Genomic DNA, 12,380 nt, shown 5'->3' with positions numbered 1-12,380 from the left:
TTTTGTGATGAATGACTTTTTGCAGACCCTCATCTGTTTTTTGTGTTTGAGGTATTTCTTTTTCAGTCGCTCCCTTGACTTTGAAAATTGGAATATTTGCAAACACATAGTGACCAAGGTAAAGATGGCCTGGGATAGTCACTGGGTTTACTCAAGACCCTAAATGAAGTGAATTGTTCCCTGCCTTCAACACGTGCTCACTCTGCATGCTCAGTGCAATAAAAGTCCCCTCCTTGTGCTTATCGAGATAGTCCACTATTTTGTGGAAGGTACAGACCTGCTTTAGAATGCTGTGCTTACCTTTCACTGCAAGCTAAGATGATTCCTTCTTCCTCAGTCTTTAAGTGTGGGAGATATACTGTACTTGTGAACACTACTCTTAATAAGCCCCATACTCCCCCCTCCACCCAAAAGCTCTAAATAAATGTAATGATGTTGCAGGACAACGTTTGGCCTATTAGTAGGAAGACTTTCTACAGGTAAACCAGGAACAGGGAGGGCTCACAGGGATTATTTTACAACTTCCCTGTGCATGTGGTTAAAGTTCTCCCAGAAAGCTGGTTGTTACCTTTGCCTGAAGAAATTGGGCAGGCTTTGGATTTCTAAGATGCTGTTCTCAGTCATTTTCAGAGATGTTTCCAAGCTGAATCAGGAGATCTTTCTTAATAGAAAGAGTATTGCTGTGTGGGCTATGACATCCCCTGAATGTAACTGATTTCCTCTGTGGTAAGAGATATGCTAATCATTACCACCTGGTAGGTGTTGTTAAAAACTTGTGAAAGATGTATGGAAAAAGCCTATACCCCTATAAAGAAAGGAGTTGTTAAAATAATTTACAAGCCTCTCAGCATTGATTAGAGTCCAACTCTAAATGGGTCAGTTCCTTAGTATAATACTAAAGGCTTATTAGCATCACCACTTTTCTTTTTTCCTTAGCTTAATGACTTAGGATGTATCCTTCCTTTAATTACCTGTACTGTCTAGCATCTAAATAGAACACTCTTCTCCAGAAAAAAAAATATCACTTATAGCTCTCTCCCCTCAGTCCTTTAACGTCCATTCCAATACACTTAATGGCTTTGTCTTATAACTGAGTTAGAAGGAATTTAAATAGGTCATCATATTGGTGATGAGACCTATGGAGCATGCTACTCTCTCCCATTGCTGCTTAAAATGTGAGGACAAGCAATCAGAAGCCATCTGCAACCGCCCATGAAGCTCGCTGCCACCGTGGCACTTGGTTGTAACTCCGTCAGCTGTCCCCATGGTACAAGGCAAATTATCTCCAGATCTTACTATCTACATATTTTTGGTAGACTTGTATGTCATGTCTACTTTGTTTCAACTTTTCATTCCTAGCTTCTTTGTGGCTTTTCAAAAAGTGGACTGTATTGTGAAATTCTGTGATTCCTGGTAGCCAGTATCCTGGGTTCCCTTATCTGTCTTAGCTCTTTCTTGCCTCTTTTCTCTTCCCATGAAGACAACATGCATTGTACTTATGTCTCTTATTCAGTGAGGTTCATGTCTTCTTGTTTTGTCCAAAACTATATTGAAAATATAAATATTATATTGTTTAATGCAAATGAAGGAATACAATAAAGAGTATATATACTTGAAAAAAAAAAAAGCGACCAGGTAGTCAAAAAGGCAGAGTATGTTGAAAATTTCAAAAGAGGAGAAAAAAAAAAACCTGAGCCATTTCTAAACATGGCGAGCATTTAAGTATGGAATAATCAGCTAAAAACAGACAAAACAAATCACAGGATAACCTTTGTAGGTTACTTATAGAACAGACTGGTAGGTAGGTCTTTCTAACTTCTTAGGAAACCTAATAAATTAAAAAGGGTATGAATGATTGTATTCAATACCAATGATAAAGCAATATGAACAAAAAGGAAAAGGGTGGTATGGACATATGTCTAATAAAATCAGGAGTGTTACTGGAAAATTATTTAAATATTCACGAGGAATGTGCTTTGACCAATTAGAATGCTGGGCCCTGCAGGATCCTGGTGACTCGGTGCTTTTCCAATAATTAACCCTTTAGTTGCTGCGCTGGTAGCAGGTCCAGGAAGTCCCAGAGGACCAGTGGTCGGCAAACTCATTAGTCAACAGAGCCAGAATCAACAGTACTTCTTCAAAATAGACTCGCCCAGGCCGAAAACCTACTTCTGCGCATGAGCCACGAAGTTTCAATCACACTCTACATGCGCGCCCGCACGTGGTATTTTGTGGAAGAGCCATACTCAAGGGGCCAAAGAGCCGCATGTGGCTCACGAGCTGCGGTTTGCTGACCACGGGGCTAGGGTGATAAAGGTCACAACCATTGGGAAAAGGCAGTAGGTTGTGGCAATGACTGTATTAACTACTACTAAAGCAGTGGTAGGGCTATACTGGTACACACTGTCGAATATCATCCTTGAGCCTGATGCTACAATAGCCTGGTGGTGCTTACCAATATTAGGGACACTGATTCCTTCATACATATTATGGGAAAGCCAGGCATTTAGAAAGAGGAGATTAAGCATCTACCTGTAACTTAAATAGGGACCTTTGATCTTCATTCCTTGACCAATTACTAGAAATATTTTCTCATCATTAATGAGAAATCAAAGCAAAAAGGTCAGAGCACACTGCACCAGCAACCTAAGAAACTCAAGGACTCTTAAACATTTCTGGTGCAAGCCTCAGCGTGTCTGAGGAATGACAATGATTACTGATCTCTTCCTATGAACCAGACACAAAGCTGAGCACTTTATACTATAGTACATTAATTCTGTGATTCCTACATAGCATCTGGTGAGGTAGGTATGACTATTACCATTTTATAGAGGAAGAAAATGAAATTTATAGAGGTTCACTATTTTGCCTGAGGCTACACACTTACCAAGTGAACCAGGTCTAATCCCGAAGCCTGTGTGTGACTCACTCCTGCCACATGTCCCCCTTACCTTTACACTAACCCCTGCCATTTGGTTTTAGGCAGGCAGCCACATTCACTAGACTTCGCTATTGATAACACTTGGGATGACAGCCCTCATCATGCTCTACAAATAAGACGAGAACAAATTTCCTCTAACAGCTGTCCTAAAGCTGCTGAGTAAAATGCTGCTGCACTTGAAAGGGACACATACAACACCAGACTAAAGGCCTGACTTACGCTTCTAAACACCTTTGTGGGATGGAAATCAAAGGTGGGTTCGTCATGAACTTTGTTAGAGCATGTCCACCACGGATTGAAATTCATGCTCCACTGGGCCATTCTGAGATATGAGAGAATGAATAACCACAAGTATGAAAGAGGCCCCCCGTGTTACAAGAAAAAAGGGATATGTTGACCCAATTTAATGGTGTTGTACTGTTAAAATTGTGCTGGTTGCAAATTCATTCCTTAAAACTTACCAATTCTTGACCTTTTAGCACAGGAATCGAAAATGCAGGTAATATTTCATTTTGTTGTGCTTTTGCTTTATCGCACTTCTCAGGTACCATGCTTTTTACAAATTGAAGATTGTGGCAACCCTGAGTTGAGTATTTTTGCACTATTTGGCACTGCATTTGTTCACTTCACGTCTCTGTGTCACAGTTTGGTAATTCTCACAATATTCCAAACTCTTTCATTATTATATTCGTTATGGAGAGAGAGAAAACATTGACTGGCTGCCTCCTGCACACTCCGTACCAGCTATCTAGCCTGCAACCGAGGTATGTGTCCTGCAACCTTTCTGTGCACTGGACGATGCCAACCAGCTGAGCCACATCCACCAGGGCAAGATCAGTGATTTTTGATGTTACTATTGTATTAGTTTTGGGGTGCCATCAAGTGCACCCATATAAGATGGCAGACTTAATAGATGTTGTATGCTCTGCTCTGGCTGTACCTCACTCTCTCCCCCATCCTCTGACCTCCTTTTTCCATGAGACACAAGAATATTAAAATTAGGCCAATTAAAAACCCTCGCATTTTTAATCAATAAAGTATTTTTTAAATTAAGGGCACATACATTTTTTATTAGCCATAATGCTATTGGCACACTAAGTAAACTACACTAAGTAGTGCAAAAATAACTTTTATATGCACTGGGAAACCACAAAATTTGTGTGACTGGCTTTGTTGCGATATTCATTTTATGGTGGTGGTCTGGACCCAAACCTGCAACATCTCTCAGGTATGCCTATAAATACAAATCATCACCCCCTTTTTTTCCTAAATATTCGGAGAGCAGAATATATAGCTACTTGTTTTCTGAAAAGAATATATATTTAATATCTGAAACAGAAATCAGTGGAAAATTTCAAGATATATGTCACAGAACCTGTCAAAAGCATCTGTTCAATAACTACAATCCAATTTATTTGTTGTGTGAACTGTGAACAAAGGTCATCTAACTCATAAAGGAGCAACAGAAAGATTGCTCCGCTCTATCAGCACAGGGATCTCACAAGCTGGGCAAAGCAGACGCTGCTGTCTGACCTTTTCTCTCCCACGAGCGGCAATAGACAGAACAGAGATCAGGCATTTTGGGACAGAATGAGATAGTTATGTTTCCCACATTTTCCTGAAAAAGACTTAAAAATCCCTTACCAGGAAATTCCAGTTGGCATCGATCTGAGTCACCATGCCAGAGAGGAACACCCCCAGGAAGAGGAGGGAAAGGGTAAAAGCCGTCACGGACACGAACATGACCCATCCTTGGAGCAGAGGTAGAGGAACATTGGAGGAAGCAACCAAAATCCAGACGAGTCCCCCGAACAGCTAATGGGTAAAAAGAAAAATGGCAGTAAGTTTGGGCAACAGAATAGAACGCGCGTGCATCACTCTTACCATGACCCTTGCTTCTCCCGAGGCCCCCGCACACACTCCCGCCTCCCCGCCCCATCTTCTTTTCTTTATCATGATGTGAGATGCCTTCTTCCCTCAGGTGCCAGCCCTGCGCTTTTACTCGCAAGCCCAATCCGACTGCACACCTGTTTCTGCACCTGCCTGCATGGACTCTCGTCCTCAGCCCGTGAACAGGCCCCGTGTTCTTTCGCCAGCTAAACAGATTTCCTTTGACCAGCTGCCTCTCTAACTACTGCCCTCCTAAGTATTTTCCTTTTCAGTAACCATTTTTACAAATTCATCTTTGTTTGGTCTCCACCTCTTCTTGGTGTTACTCTTCAAACCACTGGACAGTGGCTCTGCTCTTGCCACATCTCAGAGTTTTATCAGCAAAGATCAGCCATAACCTTTAGTGGCCATGTTTCAACGCTTATCAGGAAATTGTTCATGTGAAATTATTGCCTATATCAGTGATGGCAAACCTCTGACACGCGAACTCATTTTTTGGTTGATTTTTCTTTGTTAAATGGCATTTAAATATATAAAATAAATATCAAAAATATAAGTCTTTGTAAATATCAAAAAATTCCTATATGTGACACGGCACCAGAGTTAAGTTAGGGTTTTTCAAAATGCTGACACGCCGAGCTCAAAAGGTTCGCCATCATTGGCCTATATAGAGAGTAAAAGTTTCAGCTGTCGTACATAATGGTAACCAATAAAATACACCATCACCTATTGATACTCTCCTATGTGCTGGGCATGGAAATAGGTACTTTAGATCAGTGGTCGCGAACCGGTGGTCCGTGAGGTCCGAAAGGTTGGCGACAGCTGCTTTAGACAGTCACAGACCTAATTTAATACATACCTATTGCCCATCAGATGCTGTGCCAGGTTCTAGGAATAAACAAGCTACACTTGGTCTCCACCACCACAGAATTCATAGTCTCTTACAGCAAAGAGCCAATTAAGCAAGTGATTAAAATGCTACTGCATACACGTCAGAACTGGGCAAAATCTGAGCATTGTGGGTCCACATAATGAGGGCTCTAAATCCAGATTTGAAAAGTCAGAAAATACTCGCTGGAAGCAACAACCCAAAGAACAGGGCTTGGGGGAGACGGAAGGTGGGTGGAGAGAAGGCTGATGCAGGGCAGGAGGTGAGTCTTGAGAGGACCTGGTGGGAGCTGAGAGCGAGCCTGGGGAGCTGGAGACCCAGCTGAAGGTCCTAAAGGTGACATGAGGGCGTGAACCTCACCCACAGGCAATGGGAGGCCACGGATCATCTTGAGCAGGAACTAGCATGACCAGATTCGCCTTTAGAAGTTTCTCTCTGGCTAGAGTGTGACACAGACTGGAGAGGAAGTGATGGAGCTAGAGACCACACAGGAGACTGTTATACCAACAGAGTATAAATCAGACTCAGGGCACTGATTAGAGAAAACTTTAAAAAGTAGACAGGATGCTTATTGGATCAGATGTGAGCATGACAGCAAAAGATCAGACATGGGATACTCAGCTTTCTGACTTGGGCAACTAGGAGTGAGTGAGAGAACACAGGGGAGAAAGGGTTAGGGTAGTGATGGCGAACCTTTTGAGCTCGGCGTGTCAGCATTTTGAAAAACCCTAACTTAACTCTGGTGCCGTGTCACATATAGAAATTTTTTGATATTTGCAACCATAATAAAACAAAGACTTATATTTTTGATATTTATTTTATATATTTAAATGCCATTTAACAAAGAAAAATCAACCAAAAAAATGAGTTCGCGTGTCACCTCTGACACACGTGTCATAGGTTCACCATCACTGGGTTAGGGAGTGAAGACAGTGTGTTTCATGGATCTAACAGCGGCGGTCTCCTCCACACAACCACTAATAAAGCCATTATGGCTATGCATCCTTGGCAGGGCATGCCGGGCCCCTTAAGGATCTAACCTGTCTTTTACATCCTTGTCTCTTGTCACTAAGCCTCTCACATTTTACACTATAGAAAAAACAAAACCCACAGTCCAAAGATAAAGCTCTTTCATGTCTGAGTGGCTGACCTACGCTGGCCAAGAATGTCACTCCCTCCCCCATGTGTATTTGAGAAACTCCCATTCACCACTCATCTGGGATAGCTCATGATCCAAAAAGGCATTCGTTCCAGAGTCCCACCCATGCTCAGGAACCCCTGTCCTCTGGGCATGCTGGTAACTGTGAACGTGTTACATTGATGAGAAACGCTGTAACTGAATGTCCTGGCTTCCAGTCCAGTCGCATTATCAGACCTGCTTGGCAGCAGGCTGCCTCGTGTGTCTCCACATCCAAAGCCATTTATTAGTCTGCGGGATAATCCTTTCCTAACTGTCAGGCCTTGTGCTAGATTTGGAAACACAAAAATCTAGGCTATGTACCTGCCCTGAAGACACGGACAGGCCACCACTGGGAATCAACCCCACCCTCACCTGTCGCCTCCCACACCCACAGATGACATCACAGAAGCATGTGTACCTGGCAGGCACAAGGCTCTTACATATTTGGTCAGTGAACAAATAAATGCCTAGTGCCCATAGAAGAGCAGTTGGAGTTCTAGATATTAAAAACCAACAATCATCTGTGTCTCGCTTCTTAAGTATCTAGACAATATCCCAATTGCACAAGTCACTGAAAGTTAAAAACACAGGCTTTAATTCAAGTTTCTAAATGAAGGCCCAGTTATATAATTCATTACTACTTTGAAAAACATTTTGAAAAGCATAATAACATCACTTGAGCAATGATAATTAAAGCACCAGCCTAATAAATTTCTAATTGTGGTGGTATATCTCAAGTCCTACTATCAAATCAAGCATGAACAACCAACCCTGACAGTTTTATGAAGTAAATCTAAGTCATGAATATGAATGCATATTAAAAATTTTAACCACAACTTTATTAGTAAGCTATGAAAGATACAGTGATCCCGGTAAAATATTTTCTACTCTTCGTACTGTTTAATAAATATTTGATGGTGATAAGATCTTCAAATCTTTTGTTTGTTTGTTTTCTCAGCCTTTTCTTCCTGGTAGCCTTTTCTTCCTCTTGCACTACAAATAACCCCTGTTATTTTAAATACTATTTAAGGAATAACATCATTATTAACTATCTATTAATTCAAAGTCATTTATTGAGAAGGTACAAGTACCAAGGGTAATAAAGAACAATGGGCCATTGTTTAATAGGGGCAGGCAGACTCAAACAGATGGGCATAATCATATGATATAGGAACTGTGATAAACTGACACCTCTGAAGAAGAGGGTATCTGATCCCTTGGAATTAAACATAATATTTTGTAAAACTGAACAGGACCTCAAACAGGGCAGCCTCAAATCTACTGTCAGGCACTACAGAAGGATATTCCAGAAAAAAAGAAGAAGAAAAAAAAAGGGCAAGGCTCTATCTACAGCAGCTCCAAACAAGGGAGAAATAGACACCAGTAAATCTGATTCAGAAGCAGATTGTGGAGCGAGCTATAAAAAGCGCTCCACACAGCGTGCTCCGGAGGCTGGAGAGGAATGTGCTGGGAGGACTCTGGGCGGCAGGCGGGAGGCAGGGTTCGAAGCAGCCTTTCCAGGCAGAGCAGGGCTTTGACAGGGGATGCTAATGTGACACAAGGATGAATTGTTCTTGTCATACTCAAAATTACAGCCCTTCCCACACCTCAAAGGCTTGGAAAGGAAGTGCAGTGCTTACGTGAAAAGAACAGATTTAGCTACCCATCTGTGGTGTGTGCACTGAGGGCAGGTAGGGAGGAAGGCATATGAATAAGCATAGACTGCATCCTCGGTCAGAGATCCTGGGAAGTTGAGATTTAAGTCCTGCTCACCACAGTAGCTTTGGAAGGGGGAGGATGGGCCAGAGAACATAATTAAGCCTGCTCTGGAGATCCCGCCTGCCTCGCTGTAACACTATCATGCGGGCGTCACTAGGACCTTGACACAATTATTTCTCCCCTTCCTCATGGTTTCCTTTCGCCAAAAGCTATCTTTGCTCCCGAGCTTCCCAACCTGGTTCCCCCTTAAAAAACTCTTTCAAGCCCTAGCTGGTTTTGCTCAGTGGGTAGAGCATCGGCCTGTGAACTGAAGGATCCCAGGTTCGGTTCCAGTCAAGGGCACATGCCCGGGCTGTGGGCTCGATCCCCAGTGGGGAGCATGCAGGAGGCCCCTTCAGGAGGCCCCTTAAGCCAATCCGTGATTCTCTCTCATCATTGATGTTTCTGTCTCTCTCTCCTTCTCCCTTCCTCTCTCTGAAATTAATAAAAATATATTTAAAAAAATAAATTATTTCAATGACATTACTAATGCACGACATATTCTCTTCACCTAATGCTGGGCATCGCCAAGCTCAAACCCACGGCCACTGTAGGTATCCTGGTCAGTAGACGTCACTCTGGAGGAGCCTTGTTTTCAGAGATGAACAGCAGAACACAAAAATGGTTCTGACCGGAGGGAGACCAGCTGATAAGTGTGGTGGCAACTGCAGGGAACACCCACTGCGAAGGGTGGGAGGCCACATCGCCCATGCTGTTCTCATCTTGGATCCAGAACCACGTGCTGACTTCCTGTCTGTCACTGCCTTTCAATGCTCTTTGGTGTCCAAAATCGTCTGATTATGTATAACACTCCCAAATGTATAACATTTTTCAAAACTTGTTTTGTCTGGCATAATGTTTTGACTTGCATTGTGAAAGATCACCACGGCAAGTGATCATCCATTCTCTCACACCAAATGCATCACATTCTGAACTTTCTCTCAGAAACTAAGTTGGGGCCCATGACTCTGTGCCTCAAGCTCTAACTAAAAGACACCCCGACTTGCAGGTCATGCAAAGGCAAAGGTTTCCTAGAAGGAGCGTTCAGCCTTCCCTCCCCTGGCTGAGCTCCCCTGTAGGTATACCTGGACACACCTTAAGTGCTCAATTACATTCTGAGTGCAGTTATTAAATTGCTACACATCTCTAAAAGAATGCTCTCCTTTGTGGCTTAGCATATACTTCTCACTTTAGTTTGGCACCTGCAGGCCATAAGGGTGAGACTTTGCTGCCACCTTCCCACAGGAAAACTGTGCAAGTACTCATCCACACATCACACTGACCTGAGCCCTCAGAGTTGGAGTTAAAATGTGTTACCACTAGAAATTCTGGACTAGTTAAAACACATGAGCCCTGGGGAAACTAAGGCATTGAGCAAACAGCGACTCTTGTAATTCTGGATGGAAGGACTACAGACTTCTCAACTTGTCTCCTATTTGGATGGCATTCTTATGTCTCCAAAGGATTCTCTTTGCAAATACCCCCTTTCCTTTCAAATGTAACTTATTTCCTAATAGCCTGCATTCATTCATTTATTGTTAATCCTCACCCCAGGACATTTTTTTCCATTGATTTTTCAGAGAGAATGGAAGGGAGGGGGAAAGACAGAGAGAGAAACATCAATGCTAGAGAGACACATCAATTAGTTGCCTCCCATACAGGTTCAGGAATCTAAGAGCCTGCAATCAAGATATATGCCCTTGACTGAATTCGAACCCATGACCCTTCAGTCTGCAGGGCAACACTCAACCACTCAGCAAAACAGGCTAAGGCTCTAATAGCCTGCTTTTAAACCTGCCCTCCGACATCTTAGCTAATAATTTTCAGACCAATTTGACACCTTCATCTTAGTATACTCTTATTATTCATCAAGTAAACAGGCCAATTCCAACTCTGACCTATTTTCAGTCGATGTTTGGAATGAGAACAGGGTAAGGTAAGTGAATGTGAAGGTATAAAGGACTGTTCAACTGCCCTGATGGTGAAATACTTCATTATTTAGAACATTCTGTAAATAAATATAACCCTCTCTTTCCAATTCTCCTACTACTTACATATTGGGTAGTTCATCACTTTATAGCTGTGAAAATCAACAAACCAGCAAGCCTAGAGGGAAAAAAAATATTATCTCCCAGTCTGGCTTATAGAGTTAGTTTGAGTAAGAGGGTGAAGCTAATGAGAATAACAAAAATATTAACTAGCATTTATGGAGCTCTTATGTTCCAAGCAATGTTGTGTTTTATTTGTACCAATCTAATCCTCACAAACACTGACAGATAATTACCATTCCCATTTTATAGATAAGTTAATTGAGGCAGGAAGCCATTAATAACTTGCCCTAACTTACACAGTTAATAAATGTTAGACCTGGGATTTGAACCTGGCAATTGGCTTCCAGAGCTTATGATCTCAATATTATGCTATTCTGCCTCCCTCAGATCTTAGCGTTCATCTAGAGAAGGGCTTTTGCCATAGATTGGCTCGGTGGGAGGGGGGAGAAGGTTGATTCCCTGAAATGATATCAAAATGGGTAGGTAAGTGCATAGTAATTTTTCTGAGGACACAATCCACAACTTCCATCAGAATCACAAAGGGATCTGTGGTGCCCTCCAAAGTTCAGAATACCTTATAGACTCAATAACCCCTCCTATTTTAATGGGTGCTCATTTATTGTATACCTATAATGAAACCACATGGTGAAGGAACTGGTTAATATGTTCGACAATTGATCCCCTAGTAAACAGAGGACCTACAATGAATTCCATTTAATACACAAATTGTATTCCAAAAGATTTTTTTTTAATAAACTGGGAACATATCTTAGTCAACAGATAAGATACAATATCTGACAGATATGTTTACAGGTAGCCCATGAAAGTAAATTCATTCACAATGTGACTGCAGTCAAGTGGTAACAGAACTAGAGAACACAGCTGCCTACCTCTCTCTCCAAGTTCACCTGGTCCCTGCAATGCTCCTTTCCCTACCACCCTTTGTTTTTTTGTTTTGTTTTGTTGTGTGTTTTGTTTTTTGCATTCTGGCCTGTTTCTTATCCCCTGCACACAGAGTCCATTACACTGCTGATGCTGCCATCAACATTTTGCTGGATAATTAAATTCCATATATTCTAGAAAGATATGTCTTCCAGAAAGATTTCCGTGGCTGGGTGCCATCCCTTGGTGCTGCCATGGTTACTGATGTGTGTATCCTCCAAGCTTACAACCCACTGGTTTGAAATCCTGGGCACACATGTGTGTTTCACTCACTGGATTGTGCGGCCAGAGTGGGTGACCTCGCCTTAAGCATCTCGGAACCCAGGGCAGTGCTTTCTACAGAAGATGCTCCATTGCACTCAACTTGAAATGAATGGGAACCAACCAGTGTGTGTAACGAGTGGTTCCAGAAGTAAACGCTCCAGAAGTGCAGGTGGGGATGCTAGGAACACACTGCTGTCTGAAGCCTCGCTCACCTCCTGGCACACGGTGGGTATTCGAAAATAGGCATGAATCTACTGAAGCAGAAACATGTACTTCTCAATTTTCAAGTTTTATCATTGGCAACGCCTATCACCTGGTACAAGATCTCAGAAGACCAGAGTGGAAAATTATGGAGTTGTCACCTTTTGCTAGTTGAGCTCATGACACCTCCTTTTCAATCTTCTTCAGGCCCCGAATTTGTTCAGTTTACCTGTTCTGCTGCAATTGCCACTGGAACTTGTGCCT

The 12,380-nt window shown here is 42.3% G+C and overlaps 2 protein-coding genes across 3 annotated transcripts in view; one reads left to right on the top strand and one right to left on the bottom strand.

Moving 5' to 3' along the window:
- LOC102249817 (vesicle-fusing ATPase) overlaps positions 1 to 1,181 on the top strand; it is a 4,908-nt gene extending 3,727 nt beyond the window's left edge. The window contains exon 4 of the mRNA XM_005885868.2: positions 67 to 1,181. Coding sequence (XP_005885930.2) covers positions 67 to 163 — 97 coding nt within the window. The 3' untranslated portion in view covers positions 164 to 1,181. The remainder of the gene's footprint in view (positions 1 to 66) is intronic.
- The window catches only part of MAL2 (mal, T-cell differentiation protein 2), a 44,157-nt gene that overhangs the window by 25,413 nt on the left and 6,364 nt on the right, over positions 1 to 12,380 (bottom strand). For both annotated transcript variants that reach the window (XM_014533038.1, XM_014533037.1), the window contains exon 2: positions 4,586 to 4,756. In XM_014533038.1, coding sequence (XP_014388524.1) covers positions 4,586 to 4,756 — 171 coding nt within the window. The remainder of the gene's footprint in view (positions 1 to 4,585; positions 4,757 to 12,380) is intronic.

The sequence above is a fragment of the Myotis brandtii genome, unplaced genomic scaffold (assembly GCF_000412655.1).
Source record: "Myotis brandtii unplaced genomic scaffold, ASM41265v1 scaffold931, whole genome shotgun sequence".
Classification (NCBI taxonomy): Eukaryota; Metazoa; Chordata; class Mammalia; order Chiroptera; family Vespertilionidae; genus Myotis; species Myotis brandtii.
Note: the sequence above shows the minus strand (reverse complement) of the source record. Positions and strands in the feature narration are given on the sequence as shown.